The 17,043-nt window shown below is 41.8% G+C and overlaps 1 protein-coding gene across 1 annotated transcript in view; it reads right to left on the bottom strand.

The window, feature by feature from the left end:
* ITPR2 (inositol 1,4,5-trisphosphate receptor type 2) overlaps positions 1-17,043 on the bottom strand; it is a 357,167-nt gene that overhangs the window by 231,814 nt on the left and 108,310 nt on the right. The window contains exons 11-20 of the mRNA XM_032767262.2: positions 12,913-13,064; positions 11,554-11,653; positions 11,235-11,395; positions 8,506-8,647; positions 7,575-7,736; positions 6,402-6,574; positions 3,705-3,824; positions 3,414-3,599; positions 2,460-2,711; positions 1,391-1,535 (exon numbers count right to left, since the gene is read on the bottom strand). Of these exons, the coding sequence (XP_032623153.1) occupies positions 1,391-1,535; positions 2,460-2,711; positions 3,414-3,599; positions 3,705-3,824; positions 6,402-6,574; positions 7,575-7,736; positions 8,506-8,647; positions 11,235-11,395; positions 11,554-11,653; positions 12,913-13,064 (1,593 nt within the window). The remainder of the gene's footprint in view (positions 1-1,390; positions 1,536-2,459; positions 2,712-3,413; positions 3,600-3,704; positions 3,825-6,401; positions 6,575-7,574; positions 7,737-8,505; positions 8,648-11,234; positions 11,396-11,553; positions 11,654-12,912; positions 13,065-17,043) is intronic.

The raw sequence follows: 17,043 nt of genomic DNA on the forward strand, positions 1-17,043 counted from the left end.
TGGGGACAGGCTGAGGAGCTGGGGAGCTCCAGCCTGGAAAGCCCCAGGCTGTGGCCTAGCATTGGGCTAAAAGGTACTGGAGGTTGCAGAGGGCAGCCGAGAGGTAGGCCAAGGCAGCAGGTCCAAACCCTCCTTGCCAGTGATGAGTAGGCTGATACTGCAGTCTGCCCCAGGGCATGGGGCTAGACGACTGGCAGTAGCTGTATACTGAGGTGAGGTGGGGATAGTGGGTGGGGTTCCCCAGGGAGGGGACACCCTAAGACTGAGGGGTTACTGCCAGGGGGCAGCACCCCAGGTAAAAGGGCACTGGGGTCCAGGGAGGGACATGGGGGCCAGAGGACAGGCAGATCACCGGCCTGCAGAGGGCGCTCCAGAGCTGGAATAAGCTAATTTCCAGGAGTCACCAGCAGGGGGCGCCAAAGGGGCGAGTCAGCCCATCTACAGAAGCAAAAAGAGTGGAATTAGGGAAGTGGGTATTAAGATATTTCTTAAACAACATTCTACAGTAGAACCTCAGAGTTATGAATCAATCACACACCTCATTTGGAATTGGACACATGCTGGAAAGTTTTTTTAAAAGAGGTTTGACAAGGTAAGGAAACTGTTTCTGTGCTTGTTTCATTTAAATCAGGGGTTCTCAAACTGGGGGGGTTGGGACCGCTCAAAGGGTTGTGAGGTTATTACATGGCGGGTCGCAAGCTTTCAACATCCAACCCAAACCCCGCTTTGCCTCCAGCATTTACAGTGGTGTTATAAATTAAGAACACTTTTTTATATATTTAAGGGGAGGTTGCTTTCAGTGGCTTGCTATGTGAAAGGGATCACCAGTACACAAGTTTTAGAACCACCAATTTAAATTAAGATGATCAAAAACAGCATTTATCTTCTGCATAGTAATGTTTCAAAGCTGCATTAAAATCAATTTTCAGTTGTAAACCTTTGAAAGAACAACCATAACATTTTGTTCAGAGTTACAAACATTTTCAGAGTTACGAACAACTTCCATTCCTGAGGTGGTCATAACTCAGGAGGTTCTACTCACAATGGTTCTCAAACTTTTGTACCGGTGACCCATTTCACATAGCAAGCCTCTGAGCGCGTCTTCCACCCCTTATAAATTAAAAACCATATTTTTATATATTTAACACCATTATAAATGCTGGAGGCAAAGCAGGGTTTGGGGTGGAGTCTGACAGATCACGATCTCCCATATAATAACCTCGCAACCCCCTGAGGGGTCCAAACCCCTGTTCTTTGAAAAGAAAAGTTCAGAACATATTTGATTATACAGCAGGACAACCTGGTTAATACAGCTAACAGTCATGCTCTACTGCTTTACTGTTTGATTCAAAGGGTTCAGTAAATTGTGACAAAGCTAACTGAAAAGTACCTCAAATGTAAGTTTGTTTTTCTCTTTGTCCCCAAAAGGAAATGGCTGATTTACAACTTCTTTCAAGTACTCTTCTACAAATTCCATAGTCAAAGCAAATTTCCTCTTCATGTCATTTCTCGAGGAGTCTGTGAAAGAATCATACCTACCAGGCAAAACATAGACAGAAGCAAAGTTAACCTCTTCCATGGATACGATGAGCTGTAATGTAAAAAAAAATAACCAAATCCCCCAACGACTCAGGATGCTTTAAACTTATTTTAAGTTCTTTTGTATAGAAAAGGGCTAGATTGCAGTTAGCCCTGCTTGTGTGCACTGGAGTGGCAGGCCAAGGATGCAAACAAATCTTCCCTCCACTTGTGGCACAGGTCTAGGGGGACTCAACACCAGTGGTGATAGCAGAAAAGATGGTAAGAAGTTAAGTCCATGATCAACTCCCCTTTTTGCACAATGCAGTCCCCCTCCCAACCACCCGCCCCCGAAAGGAAGGGAGGAAGGAGCAGACACTGCACCCTGTGAAAGAATTCAGCAGTATTTGCTGCACTGTACCACATGCCCCCCCAGAACTACTGCGCCTGCCTCATATACAAAGGCCCCAGTGCATCAAAGCAATCAAGCAGGTGAGAGTTCCCACTGAAGTAAGTGGAGCTCCTCCCATACTTAAAATGAAGCATGTGCTTAAGTGCTTTCCCGGATTGAGGCTACTGCCTCTGAACTGCTTCAACTGACTGTAGGTTGTGGCTTTAAAGCCACCATAAAGCTCTGATTGTAAAACTAAGGTTCAGCCTAATGAGGGTGTAATATTTAAGTGAATGTAATGGCTTCACGCTTCGCAGTTCCCAGGAAAAGGCTATTCCATCTCCCTTATCATAAATGCTTTTTTTAAAATGCATTACCAATAAAGCGACCCTTTTAAACCTCCAAGATTAATAGTGCCTAATGGTTTGTGTTTTGCAGCAAAATATCTTTCATGTGTGTTGCATTAAAATTACAGCCACTTACAATTTTATTCTGAGTAGGTTTGATCCATTTAAAATGCTTTGGGGTGTTTTGTTTATTTTAAACTTACTCATGGATTGTGATCTTGGTAGGAATTTCAGTCCACAGTCTGGCATATCTAACGGGTACTACTGACTCCTGAGGATCTCTGTCAACGTGCATGTGCAGCATAAGACGGCAAAAAGAAGCCCGGAGGTCATAAGGAAGGCTTTCATCAGACATACATCGTAGGATCAAGTCTACTGAGAGCTGTGTTGAAATCTGGTTTATGGCTAGATACTGACGATCCAGGCACATCCTTGCAAAGAGGTTTAATTGGTACCTTAAGGTAATAAAAATAATGGTACACTTTCAGTAGTACCTTAGATTTCTTTGAATGGCACAGAGCAACGTACCTGAGAATATAGTCTCAGGAGCCTGAACTATGCCATTCCAATGTAACAATGAAAATAACACAGCCCCTTCGTTAGAAAAGAAGCTGACTTGCCATTACAAAACATTAGCATTAGGCTCCCTATCCCCATTGATTTTTATGCCCAATTCAAACTGGATTTCAAAGGAAGTCACACACACACACACGCACACACACACACTTGTTGGATAAAACCCTTGAACTATTCACTTTCAATACATTTAAGATTTTGTTTCATGCCCCTGCATTCCAGTGCCTGGGACCTGGAAGTGCTGATGATGCTCATTTCTCTGTGCTTCTGGACAAGAGCTCAGAGCACACCTTGTGTGCGAGAGTATACTAAAGTCGCTGTTGTGTAATCCCACTTGCTGGAAAAAGGGAGGAGCTGAAACCACAGCATTTTGAGAGCACAAGGATGCATCGAAGCCTCAACACTCTTTGGAAAATATTGGATAGATTGTGATCCTTCCTACTTTAAAAAAAAAACAAAAAACCTTAGATCCAGTTTCTGAACAGACTATAGATCTGACCTTGCTCCAATTTCACACAATGATAATTTATTTCAACAGGAGTAGCATCAGGTTCCCTGAATAGTAAAAAAAAATGTCTTACCTGTAATAGGTAAGGACTTCTAAATCAGCCTTTGTGCCTTCCTTAGCCTCCTGGGCCAGATGCCTGATAGCTTTGCCATGTGGTTCCTTGTTGCTGTCAATCCAGTAGAGCCAGACCTCCTCCTCATCAATATCCTCTGGGATGATGGAGCATTCCAAGGGATTGTCTATTTGCATTGAAACCAGCCTTCAAATAAATAATGCAAACTGTAGCTACACATAAACCCTGTTACAAATGTGGTAAGAAAGGCAAGGTAACAATGACAAGTATGTTTCAGTTACAGCTGCTTACTTGGTTTGGATGAGGATGTCAGCATTTCCTGGACTCAGCATAAATTTACAGATGAGTTCCTGAGTTACTGGTATGGCAGTTGTGTTAGAAACGCACAGGTCTGATAGATAATCCAAGAATCTGGACAGGAAAAAAGCAAATAACAAAATATTACACAGAAGCATCACAAAGGAAATCTGTTTACCTGTCTATTTTCGGTTTTTCTAGAGTGCCCATCTCTGAAATATTTGCCTCAAGGGAGCCCATAGTGCTAGAGTTATCTGAATAGAGGCTGTATTTAAACCTTGATCACTGTTTATTCATATTAATTATAACCTCTAACCACTGAAGAGGTGTAAGATCTTGAGATCATTCCTGAGCTGTGCTGAGCTCTCAATCCCTGCAGCTCAGGGTGAGTGAGGCAAAGGTGACCCAAACAGCCCCTGTTGTAAAGGATGCTCCCCCCTAAAGGATGCTCTAAGATGTGCCAGTGGGGTTACTCCACTAAGGACTTCAACACTGGCCCAGGATCCAGAGGAATGCTGTGCGCTGTGGACCACCTATCCCACCCTAGTGCACCCGCCACTTATTGTCCCCTAATCTAAATACCAAGGATGGCGGACCGACTGACAAACCAGGGGTGTAGGTGAGTTTATGCCATCCAAGGAATCCCCTATGCTGCAGTAATCCACAACTACCTCTTTAAGGCAACTTTAAATGCTTTCTGCCTCACAGTCACTTAGTGAGGACCAGAGATTGAACCCAACACCTCTATCTGAAAACATGAGCCTCTACCACCTGGACCAGGCCCATTAGCCTGAAGCCAGTAGCAGGTTTGTAAAACTCTCTATGTAGTCTTACCACTAAAGGGGGAGAGATGGCCACATTGTGTTAGCATAGGTTACACCGGGGTAGTCAACAGGCAAACTGTGGACCAAATCCAGACTGCTAGATGCTTTTGAACAGACCCCAAAATCGTTTTTGTTTTTCTTTTTTATTCTTTTTTCTGGAATCTGGACTTTGACTATACCTTGACCAAGAAAAGTGGATCTTGACCAAAAAAATTGACTACCCCTGGGTTACACTTTCGTTACCTAAAGCTTTCTGAACTCTAGAATGTTTGTGTTCATAAAGTATTTTTGAATGAAAGGTCTAAATACAACAGTATATCATATTCAGGAACCAGTTCCTCCACCATTAAAATGAAGTTAATTACCTGCTACTTGTTAAAATGGAAGTAACAGTGCATAACAACATTACAGAACAGTTTATAGCAAAAACTAAAAAAAAAACAACAACCACCACTAAATCTGATTGAAAATGCAGTGGAAATTTGAGTAGGCAGAAAGTAATTACTTAGGCTTGGCAGGTGGGAATCACATAGCCTGATTGTACACTGAGGAAGGTGGGGATGTGTGCACGCGTGTGTGTGCGCGCGTATGTGCACGCTCAGTTCTACATACCTCATCTTATGCAAACCAGGCCATGGAAGTCTATGGAACTGTCCAGATGAATCAATGCTGTGGTACAGGCCCTAACTGCTAACAGTGGGGCATCCTGAACTGTTTTGTAAGGTGTATTTTTAAAGTATGAACTGTTTTTGCACCTAGGGTATAAGCTCAAGTGAAGGTTTTGCATTCAAATAATAAATTCAGTCAATCAAATTAAGATCCTTCCTATTCCAAAAAGTGACAAGAAATCTTAAATAAACAAGGTCAATAGGACCCTTAACAAGGCACAGTTCCCTTCTAACAACGAAACAGGGAACTAGAGTACCAATATGGCCTCCTCTTCTAATACTGACCAAGCCCAACACTGCTTAGCTTAGGGAATGTGATGAGATCACAGCTTCAGGTGATATGGCTGTAGATATATGCAAAGTAATTACAGTGATGCAATGCAACAGCCACCAGCAGTACTATAAATTGCTCCCATAAAAGTAATTTGGCCCTCAGTACGACGACTTCATACATTTACATTATTACTTTATATTTATATTTGGAAGTCTTATTTGGAAAATAGGATACTTTTTTCATTAGACACTCCATTTATTTTACACTCAGACAGGAAGCAGTGGTGAAACCAAGAGAGTTGCTGGGATTTCTGCTCTCTCTCTAGGGCAGTGGTCCCCCAATGCGGTGCCCGCGGGCGCCATGGCGCCCGCTGGGGCATCTTAATGCTCCCGCGTCCTGACCCCCGGGAGAGCACCCACCAAAATGCCGCCGAATTTCAGCGGCATTTCGGCGGGGACGCCTCTCGATGACGACACTTGTCACCGACAAGTGATGTCATCGAGAGGTGTCGCCCCCAAATTTCGGCAGGGATGCCTCTTGCTGACGCCATTTGCCGTCGACAAGTGACGTCATCAAGAGGTGTAGCTCCCTAATTTCGGCAGGGACACCTCTCAATGTCGCTTGTCGACGGCAAGCAGCATCATCGGGAGGCGTCACCACCGAAATTCGGCAGCATTTCGGTGGGTGCTTCACCACTGCAGTGGTCCTTCGGCTGGCGCCCGCCAGCCAAAAAAGTTGGGGACCACTGCTCTAGGGTAACAATTTATACACAATGTGGGTTGGTTTTTTTCCCCTCTGACAGGACTAAGAAAAATTTAAGCCATGGAAGAAAGATAACAAAATAGCAAATAGAAGGTAGATTCACAGCTGTTACGAGACTAAGAGAGTATCAATACAGAAGAAAGGTATGTGGGCTACTTCAAACCTTGGCTCTCGATTCCTCCTGAGTAAGTTAACAAATGTCTCTATTTCTTTAGACGTGATGTGTTTCTCAAGTAGTTTTCTGTTGTTGTGCAACAAAGCTGTGATGGTGTCTTCTGCCAGAATATCATAACCAATCTGAGACTGCATGATGCAGAAGTTCTTAGCAATATATTCCTGAAAAATAAAAAAGCCTCAGGATGATCTGTTCAACAGAAACAGTATCTTTCTTTTAGAATCAGCTCAACTGATCCTTCAAACTAATACTCAAAAACACATATCTTATGAATGGCATGAAGTGAAGTAAATCTGGGATCACTGAATAATGTACTCCAAGAAAAAATTAGTTGTCTTAGGGGTGGCCAACACTTCTGAGTCTTCTACAATCCCCTCCCCCAGCTCCAAATACACACACAAAAAAAAGAAAAAAAAAAGGAAAATTTGGGATTTACATTATTTTGAAGACATATTCTTGTTTTTAGAGGGAAGAAATATTTTGAAAGGTTCTAGAAAGGAACCATAGAAGTCATACACATCGTTTCAACACTATCTTGAGTCCTCCATGCCTGCAAAGTCCTTGAGTTGACGACTCATTCTCCACTCTAGTTCATAAAAATATTGGACCGAGTGGGTTTGAACTTTCTCCCACTCACAAAGGGCACCCTGCTGTGGTAGGTCGGGCAGCTTGACTGATTCAGTCCTGTTTCCGAGACCACTATTAGTCTTTGCTTCACAAATTTGGCAGTGAGAAGAATTCATAAATCCATGCAACTCTCCCACTTTCTAGTCTGATATCCAAGAGCACAATTTTAGTGATACAGCAGAGACCCACAAACTGGGAGTCCCATTCCATGTTTGAACCTGTGGAGCTTATAAAGAGGAAGAAATGGTATGGAGCACGTGCCCAGGAAATGAAACCATAACATTTCAAAGCTGATCACTGGTCTCGTAAAAATTCCTGAACAAAAATACCATCGTTCAGCATGAGAAGTCAATGCTTTAATGATTGATTTGCTATACACTAATGCACACAGAGTCCAGTCCACCAGCCCCTTCTTACAAGAGTGGTTTCATTGGAATACAACGAGATTCCAAATACACATACAGAACACAGGGTCAGACCCAGAGTATACAATTATGCAACAATTTTGGGAAAAATATCTTGGCTACAACTAACCTGGTTTTTCCTATAGTCCTGCTGGGAATGTCTGATGACTCTGTAACATAGCCTTAACATGTATTTGTATGGAGCATATCTCTGGTCTCCTAGATCTTCAAGTCTCAGCATCGATCCCTCTCCTCCTTTGTCCTTAAAAGGAGCTTTGAGGATCCCAAATATCTGTTCAGAATTAAAATCACTGAGGGTGAGAACAAATCCAAGATTTCTGTATGACTGTAGTTGGCCATTTCTATTCATATTTACATTAAATGTCTCAGGAGTACCTTAAGCCAGGTAAGAAATAGGGCCCCACTCTTGCCATCTACATAAGACTGAACGTGATGGGCAGGGAGACAACACAATCTCAGATGTTAAAACAGTGACATTGTCCCATCAATCTACTCACTGACATTGTGTAGAAAAAAATGTGGATAAATTTACAGTCAAAGGGGACGACAATTCTGTTATTCCTCTTTTCCAGCCTCTTCACCATTGTTTATCCAAGAAGCTACTTAAAAAGAATATTAAGTCTGATTCACAAGTGCACAGATCTTAGCATGAACTAGGTTCCTTCCAGCTCCATGAGAATGCAGAGGTTCACCAGATGTGGAGTCATTTACACTAGTGGGGACTACAGTAGAACATTTGTTTCAACTTTATCATCCTTGGTCAAGACTTTACTCTCTTATAGCCATACAATGCAGTGGGGTTGCACAGGCGTAGCTCAGAACAGCATATAGCCATTTATATTCAATTGTGCCCTCATCAAATGTTTCCTTTTTTCATTTAGGCAACAATAGGTGAGCCTTGAGTGGCTAATTTCACACCTAGAAATCCCAAGTGGACGTTAACAAAGGACTATGTAGCCTTTTTAATTAAACAACCACCTTCCTTCAGGAGCTCCCCCATATGTACATAAATAAACAAACTGCTAATATCCAAAACATACCTGGGCCAATATATTTTGTTCCCTCATTAATTTTTGTCTTTCCCGGTTTGGCTTGGTGATCAACACATCCAAAACTTCCTGCCCATTATTAGGCACATCAGCAACAAAGAAAATGAGATCTTCTAACAGCTTGGTTACAAACCTAGAACGAGTAGAGAAATCATTACTATACAGTTCAACACTTGCTAGGATTCATTAAAAAATAAATCCATACATTTTAGAACAGGCTTTCTGTGGCACAACAGAACTTCAATCACTGCAAAGCCAAGCCTGACATGTGCTTAAGGATTCAAGACTTTGGATCAGCAGAGGCTTAAAACCATCACAAGGATGTTTACCATAGCATTAAAGAACCACAACTAAACAGGAAGCAAGTTGAACTGATGGACAGTATCCAGAAATAAGTAATCTACACAAATACACCAGCGACAGCAGCAAGATGTTTTCATATGCAGCTTAGTTTTTCAGGTAACCACTAATGCTGGCCACTTTAGATAGGAAGCACTGTGTGCGGTGGAAGAGCACGCAAGCATCCGCCTCCTATTCTGTACACCTACTGGCCAAGGAGATATTGAAGGTGGATTTGCAAAAGACTACGTCTTGCATTCCCTGCTAAAGGGAAAGGGTGATTGATGGTAAAGAGCACCAAAAGGGAAGGGGTTCTTCTAATACTAGAAAATGGCTTCTCCATCCTGGAGGAGGCAGACGGAAACAGTAAGTTGTACATTCATATGGCAGAACATATATAGATGGAATTTTTAACTTCAAATGGACAATAGACCCCACTTTAACAAACATCCCTGAGAAGGGCTACAGACTTTCCATGAGCAACTCTGCAAAAAGCCAAGAAGATCCCACATGGGCTCAGTAACTAAACCTTGGGTGTTTGTGACCAGCTCCTAGGGAAAGCAGAGGAAAGAAAAATAAAAGCTTTCAACAAGGAATGGGTCAAATTGTGCCTGCAGCTAAACCCACAGACCTCTAAAGTGTCAGATGAATTTGGCTTAGTACATATATCTAGACCCAGGTTTCTATACTATAGGGTCTAGAGGCATGTGGGTATTCAGCTGAGATTTTAGAAAAGAATAGACTAGGGAATTTAAAACACACAACTTCCATTACTCTCAAGAGGAACCATGTGCTAAATTTCCTAGCCCGCTTTGAAAATCTCAGCCCATATGCAGATCTCCTGGATTACATCAACTTGCTTGGAAGCTGGTCTGAGTAGAACAAGGCTCACAGTACACGAGTGCTGCCCAAGCAGCAAAAGGTGTAGGGTGCGGATGTAGGGCTGAGCAACCTGTTTGGTACTGGCAGGAGCCCTACCTTTATAAGCCAGAAAGGGACAGGGAAGGGAAGAATGAGGACTGCTACTCTTTCCCAGGAAATCACAGAGACACACAAATAATGCCAGCCTCCAAAAAGCACTATGAAATATTTTCAGCGTTATATCACAGCAATAGCCCCACTACCAGATGATGCTGAATCTCAGTGTTTCACGGTCACAGGGCTAACAGTGAGATGCACTGTTACGTCACATGCCAATTAATTACTTTGTGCTTCTCTGGCTCTATTCAGTGATGAAGTGCCTTGTCAGCTCTTTAGGGTTAAGTATCAATGCCTAGGCCATTACAACATGCCACATTAGGATAAATCTTCTATCTACTCTTGAACCTTCTATTCTATTTATTTATTGACGAAAACCTCTTGATTCAATAGTCGATAGAAGCTTAATTTTAATCACCAAGGAATTAACATTTTTCAACAAAAAGATGTGAATAAAAGTTACAAATTAAACAGCAAACCGAGATACTGTCTAATATTTAATTTTCCCAGAAAGCATTGAAAATACCTAACATAATACACCCCCAGCAGTATGATGTATTTGGCAGCAACGTGCAACAAAGTCCCTTAATTCCTGGGAAGGTGTAAAGAGCAGATGCTCCAGTAGCACTGAAGTTGACGTATGGATGAATGCAAAGGGCAGACCCTCTACAAACAGCCTTTGGAAGAGACTATGGAAAGTAGAAGGGACAAAGAGGACAGGGGGTTATAGATGGAAGGGAAAGGAGTTGATGTTGAGCCAGATTCTCATTTACACTCATTTACCTTTCTGGCAGTGTAAAGGGGTGTAAATTACACTGCCAGAGTGGGGTAAAGGTCCTTAATGTAAATGAGAATAAGGCTCATTGGATGCAGATGTTACAGAATTCAAACAGTTTAAAGTTTGCTCTATAATCTAGATAAATCTTGAAACTCGCATCTATTTTATATCATTTTAAGTCCCGTCCCCCCATTACCATAGTATCTGAGTACTTCACAATCTTCGATGCCTTCATCTTCACAACACTCCTGTGAGGTAAGGCAGTGCCGTTGTCCCCATTACACCGACAGAGAAGTGAGCCACAGGAGACATTAATGACTTGTCCAAGGTCATCAAGGGAGCCTGTAGCACAGCCAGTCTCTAGTCCCAGGCTAGTACCCTAACCACCTTCCTTCCTACCAATCTATCTAGATTTTACTATCAGAGGGGTAGCCGTGTTAGTCTGGATCAGTAAAAAGCGACTAAATGTCCTGTGGCACCTTACAGACTAGCAGATGTATTGGAGCATAAGCTTTCGTTGGTGAATACCCACTTCGTCAGACTAGTGTGTCCATTACTGTGGTGTTTGGATACCATACATATCCATTTTATATGAAAGTGATCTGAAAAAAAACCCATTACTGACCTCCTTTCATTTTGTGTTATTGTTCCATTCTCCAGCTTTTTAACAGTGGATGCTAAAACTTTGTTGGCATCATTAGCAAAATCCAAGTCTCTGACCTCAGACAGAGGAACCGATACGATGGCAAAAGCTTCCTTGTCTTCTTTTGTTTGGCAAGTCCCAATCTGAAATAGTGTGTTTTTATAACAGAGTTTAATTTTGGGGAGAAATCCTCGATCTTCCTCTGAATTATTATATATCTTTATATGTAGGCAAGTTAAATCGTTCACAGACAATTACAGGAATGAGTTTGGGAAGTTAGTACACTTGTATCAATATTTACCTTCAACATCACTGGCCTCTCTTCTTCTGTATCTATAGGAATACTAGTACTGGTCACCCAAGTATTAGTGCATAGGTGTCTCAACCGAACATAAGAGTTCCTAAAGACAAACACAGTAAAACAACAGGGCTGGAGAAAAAGTGATGGAAGCTACACCCTTCATTTTTCTGCAGAACGTTTTGAGACAATATGATGGAGAGACTATGAGTAAAGTTTTATTTAAGGACAAGATGAGAAGGGGAAGGTTTTAAAATCTAGTGTGAACAGAAATACTTCCATGAATTTCAGCGAAGTATGAAAACATGTTTTTTCTTTTATTTGAACAGCACTCTGCAGAGTTGTGACCCTCAAAGAACTGCAATACATTAATAGTCAGTCTAATAGCTCGATCCTGAACACCCTTGCTCATGTGAGTAAACTTGACTTCAATAAGATTGCTTACATGAATAAGCACTTATAACATCAGTCATAAGCTGAGAATCAAGTGCACAAACAGCATGAATTAGATTTTTTTTAATTCTTTCAGTTTGTGGTTGTGATAGAAACTAGAGATAGGCAATTAATGCAAGCATTTTTCAGTGACTATTCATTCTACTTTTTTACATTAATTTACTTTGGCCAAGTTTTCAGTCTCCCTTTTCATGTTCACAATCTGTGAATATTCAAGCAAGTGAATTGTGCTAGGAAAAAGGAGCACAGAAAACAAATTTCAAAGTTGCATACACAAATATTACCAGAAACCAAATTTTAAAATTGACACACAGGAGAATTTGCCCCCAAATGACTGAATGTTCAATCATGGAACTGGAAAAAAAAAAAAAAAAACGCTCATGACTTTTCTGACCAATCACAATTAAGCAATACTGTTCAAATTTCAAAGATTCACAATTAATTTCTGCAGTAAAAACCTCAAAAACTATTTGTTCAATTAATTTGAACAACAAATACATTCCAAGAAACCATGCTTTGCCATGGGCGGCGCATGCACAGAAAACAAGGAAAAATTCATTGCATAAATTATTTACTGGGAATGATTCTCTCGGATTCATTAATAGTACATTGTTTTCAAACAGCATACTGGGCCCAGTTCTGCTCTCAGTTACACCTGTGCAACATTTGCACCGCTGTTTTTATATCTTGACAATCTCCCTTTAAGTCTTACTTCTTTTATCCTTATCATTATTTTATCTAGTCACAGCAGCAGGATCATGTTTTATACATCTCTTGTTTATCTGGGAAGGCTCCTCAATTTCAACTGAAGAACAACACTAGCATATGTTTGATTTTTCTGCTTTACTCACCAGTATAATGCTAGAGAGAAACCTCGTCAATGCAGCATTTTATTTTATTTTATTTTACCTTGGAACCAGGCAATCAGCTCTCTGAAGAGTGGTGGCATCCAGTTCAAAGAGAGATGCGATGTCATTTCCATGTGGTACAGAGACTAAAGTATACATAATCTTCTCCCCTGCTTGTCGTTTCTTCTTTGAAGCAGGAAGGTCGCTGTCTCTCTGTTGATTAGGCACAAGGGTTTTTACTTGCACTGGGCCCTATAATAAATTCTCCAATTATCTGGTGGACAAGTAATACATCGGAATTTTACGTTTACATTCTAGTGAGGATGTGTTAGGGCCAGCTTTGGAGGGTGTAACATAGAGGATGCAATCTGCCCCATGGACACAGGGTCTCAGAAAGCCATTATAACAGGAGCAGGTCACACCCTGCAGAGAGACTGTAGTACCATGTACATTATTACTTGACACCAGCACTTCAAAAACCTGATGTAGTTGGAGACCCTGGCCTCCCATCAGATGTAATTACACTGCACTGGTTTGGAGGAGGGCAAAGATAAAAGTGAAGAATGGATGAAAATCAAAATGTAAAGAGAAAGAAAGATTAGTTCAATTGCTGTTTTAAGAGTCCGTTTTCTTTTCGCATTAGTGGTCATAATCATAGCACCTGATAAATGAGAGTGGCCAAGGCAGCTGCTCCATTCAAAATCAACCTGACACTGCATGGAGTGGCAGCGGCACAGCCAGCCAGCTGGACCCTATTAAAATTCTCAGCGTAAACTGACAGCACATCGGGGGCTGGATCCTGCCTGGTGCCAAGTGTTCCCAAATCCTACTGATGTCCATGGAATTGAGGGAGCTCATCATCTAACAGAAACAGGTCCTAGACTCAATGGGCAGAGCCCTGGCTGCCAGTCCTATGCCTGTCCCGTGTCCCTGGCTGCCAGCCCCAGCCTCACACCCCCTACCCCTGTCTGCGTCCCCCCATCCCGGAGCCACAGCCCCACTCCTGGCCCCGGGGGGAGGGGACATGGACAAGAGTAAGGGAGGAGGCATGAGGTAAAACTTTGGGGACCACTGTTTTAAAATCTCCAATGCTGCGATTTGCACAACCTCCCTTGGAAGCCTATTCCAGAGCTTAACTACCCTTATAGTTAGAAAGTTTTTCCTAGTATCTAACTTGAATCGTCTTTGCAGCAGATGAGGCCCATCCCCTAACTGTTAGGGTGGTTAAACACTGGAATAAATTGCCTACGGAGGTTGTGGAATCTCCATCTCTGGAGATAGTTAAGAGTAGGTTAGATAAATGTCTATCAGGGATGATCTAGACAGTATTTGGTCCTGCTATGAGGGCAGGGGACTGGACTCGATGACCTCTCGAGGTCCCTTCCAGTCCTAGAATCTATGAATCTGTTATTACTTCTCCCTGCCCTACCGTCAGCGGACACAGAGGTCCCAGTCTTCTTTTATAACAGCTTTTAACATATTTGAAGACTTATCAGGCCCCCCCTTCAGTCTTCTCTCAAGACTACATGTGCCCAGTTTTTTAACTATCCGAGTCAGACACCTAAAACCCACTACATGCCCATCTGCATCTTTGTAAATGTAGCCCAAAATGCTAACTTCCCAGGGCTCTACCCTGCTAACCCTTTCTGAAAGGAGTAATTCGTATGCACATCTATAGCCCCACTGAAGTCAATGGGACTTCTGGTCTGTGTAACAGTTACTCCTTCTGTTAGGGCTGCAGGATCAGGCCTTTAAAAGATACACATTACCAAAGATTTGCAGTCAGTTTCAGATTAACAATTCCTGGCCCATCAGGCACACAACATATATGGCGTGGAAGAGAGAAAAAGAGGAGAGCCAAGGATGCCAAAAAAAGAGAATCAGACAGTGGAGATCTGAAACATGATTTCTAGCGTGTCACTAACCAAGGAATGTGCTAAGCAATATAAAAAGGATACACTTGCTTTGTATTAGTTGTTTGATAAGACCTATACCGCAAGAGATGATCAGGGTGGTGCTTTGATTACTGATACTGCCTGTTGATCAGCCATCACAATTAGCAATTAATTTCACCAGGTCTGATAAAACTAGTTCCCCTTCATAGCCCAATGGACTATGCAACTCCAGCTATGTGAATAACGTAGCTGGAGTCGATGTACCTTAGGTCGAATTACTGCAGGGTCTACACTGCAGGGGGTTTACGGGAGAAACTCTCCTGGTGACTTATCTTACTCTTTACGTCAGGGGTAGAGTACAGGGGTTGAGTGGAGAGCGATCTGCAGTCGATTTGGTTGGTCTTTACTAGACCCGCTAAATCGATCCCTGGTGGATCAATCTCAGAGCGTGCTCCCAGCTGTAGTGTAGACCTGCCCTTAGAAAAGAAAAAGTGGCAGTCTGGATGTGTGGGACCATAGAGAATACTCCAAGAGGCACTAGCGGGGGTGGTCAGGGTTAGCTACATAGATGGGTAGGGGAAAGGAGAGGGAATGGAAGCAGCAAATGTGGAAGAAGAAAAGCCCAACACCCTTGCTAGGATATCTTTGTTTATGTGTTTGTTTTTAAAGTCGTGGTGTGAGGTATGTGAGAAAAGAGGATGGCTGCAGAGACAGCATTTGAGGGGGATCCAGGTTTCATTGAGTACAGCGAGATTGGAGGAGTGCCCTCCAGGACCTCCTCATCTGTCAATGAGCTTTATGGAGTTGGTACTCCTAACTAATGGATAACACTGTAATACATGCAATCTGGAAAAAAAAAAAACATCAGCACAAAAATCTACATGACTTGCAAATTTCAGCACACTGTGCATATTTTTTAAACCAGTTACAGTAGATTATATATAAAAATACAGAAATTTTCATAGCTACTGGATTACTACCACTGGTCTGACACATCATATTATATAGGAAGGAATTTTCTGAAACCTATAATATTTGTTTATGTTGTGAAACAGAAGTTTAATGTAATCGGAGCCAAATACTATAGTCCAGCCAGAGGTAACATAAATCAGGCAAAAATCAGACTTCTTCCCAATACCTGGATATTTCCAAGTGCCCACTAGACTACTTTACTTCACAGCCACTAGCATGGTTTGCTAGTAACTGTGCACCACCACAGATCTCAAGAGATCCCACTGTTCCACTACTTCCTGTCCCCAGAGTCTTTTATACCTAAAATTCAGGAGACCTGCATGTGGCTTCACTTATGGAGGAGCATTCATTTCAACTGAACAGAACAGTACAGAAATGCAACAGACCTGGAAGATCATTTCTTTTGGAATTGTAGATTGGGTTTGCATTCTAATGGGTAAAACCACCTCCTGTGGCATAGAGACAGACCAGGATAATGCCCTATTCCTGTATGAATACTCTACAGACTTCAGTAGAAATTAAATTTAACAACAGCCAGACTTCTGAAAATGCCTGTTAAATCCAGTACAATGTAGTATCTCAATATGTTAACCCAGTTTAGAAGGCTCTGATAAAACCAGCATTTTCATATGGCAGTAATGTGAACAGAACTCTTTAGGTTAGATGAGTTAAAAAATTCTATATGAAAAACAAGTAGAGTAAATTAATGGCCACCCTTGCTCCTGCATTTTACTGAACGCTGACAGATAGCACAGCAGTTAGCCTCCTATAACACCTTCCCTATTGACTCATTTGTGAGTCATCCCATTTTTAGCAGAGACATCACGTTGCAATTCTGTTAGGAGCCAGAGACATTCTGTAAGAAACAATGTATGCGTTTTCAGAGCTGATTCAGATCTGTGTGCAATGGCAGAATAATAATAAAGTGCCAGCATCCGTGTGTTTCTCTCTCTCACACACTGCAAATGCAAAGCCTCTCAAGTGGTCTGACTGCTGGCTTTATATAAGCACAGACAAACTACCATTTTAAAGCTAAACACACTTATTTTTAAACTGTGCTTTTTGGATTATTTATTACCAAATTAATTCCTAGCTGAGTCTTTTAAAATACTGCTCCACTTGTTTAAACCAGATGACTTGCATTACACATAATGAAATTTTAATTAAGAGAGTATTTTTTTAAACAAGCTCAGTTGCTGGAAGCCAAAAGGAAAAAGCCTTTAGAGAGACAGTATTTTTTAAAAAATTCCACCTGGGAATTATATATGAAAGAAAACACTCTCTGGGTCAGATCCTCAGCTGGCGTAAAGCATAATTCCACTGAA

This window comes from Chelonoidis abingdonii, chromosome 1, assembly GCF_003597395.2.
Source record: "Chelonoidis abingdonii isolate Lonesome George chromosome 1, CheloAbing_2.0, whole genome shotgun sequence".
NCBI classification, from domain to species: domain Eukaryota; kingdom Metazoa; phylum Chordata; order Testudines; family Testudinidae; genus Chelonoidis; species Chelonoidis abingdonii.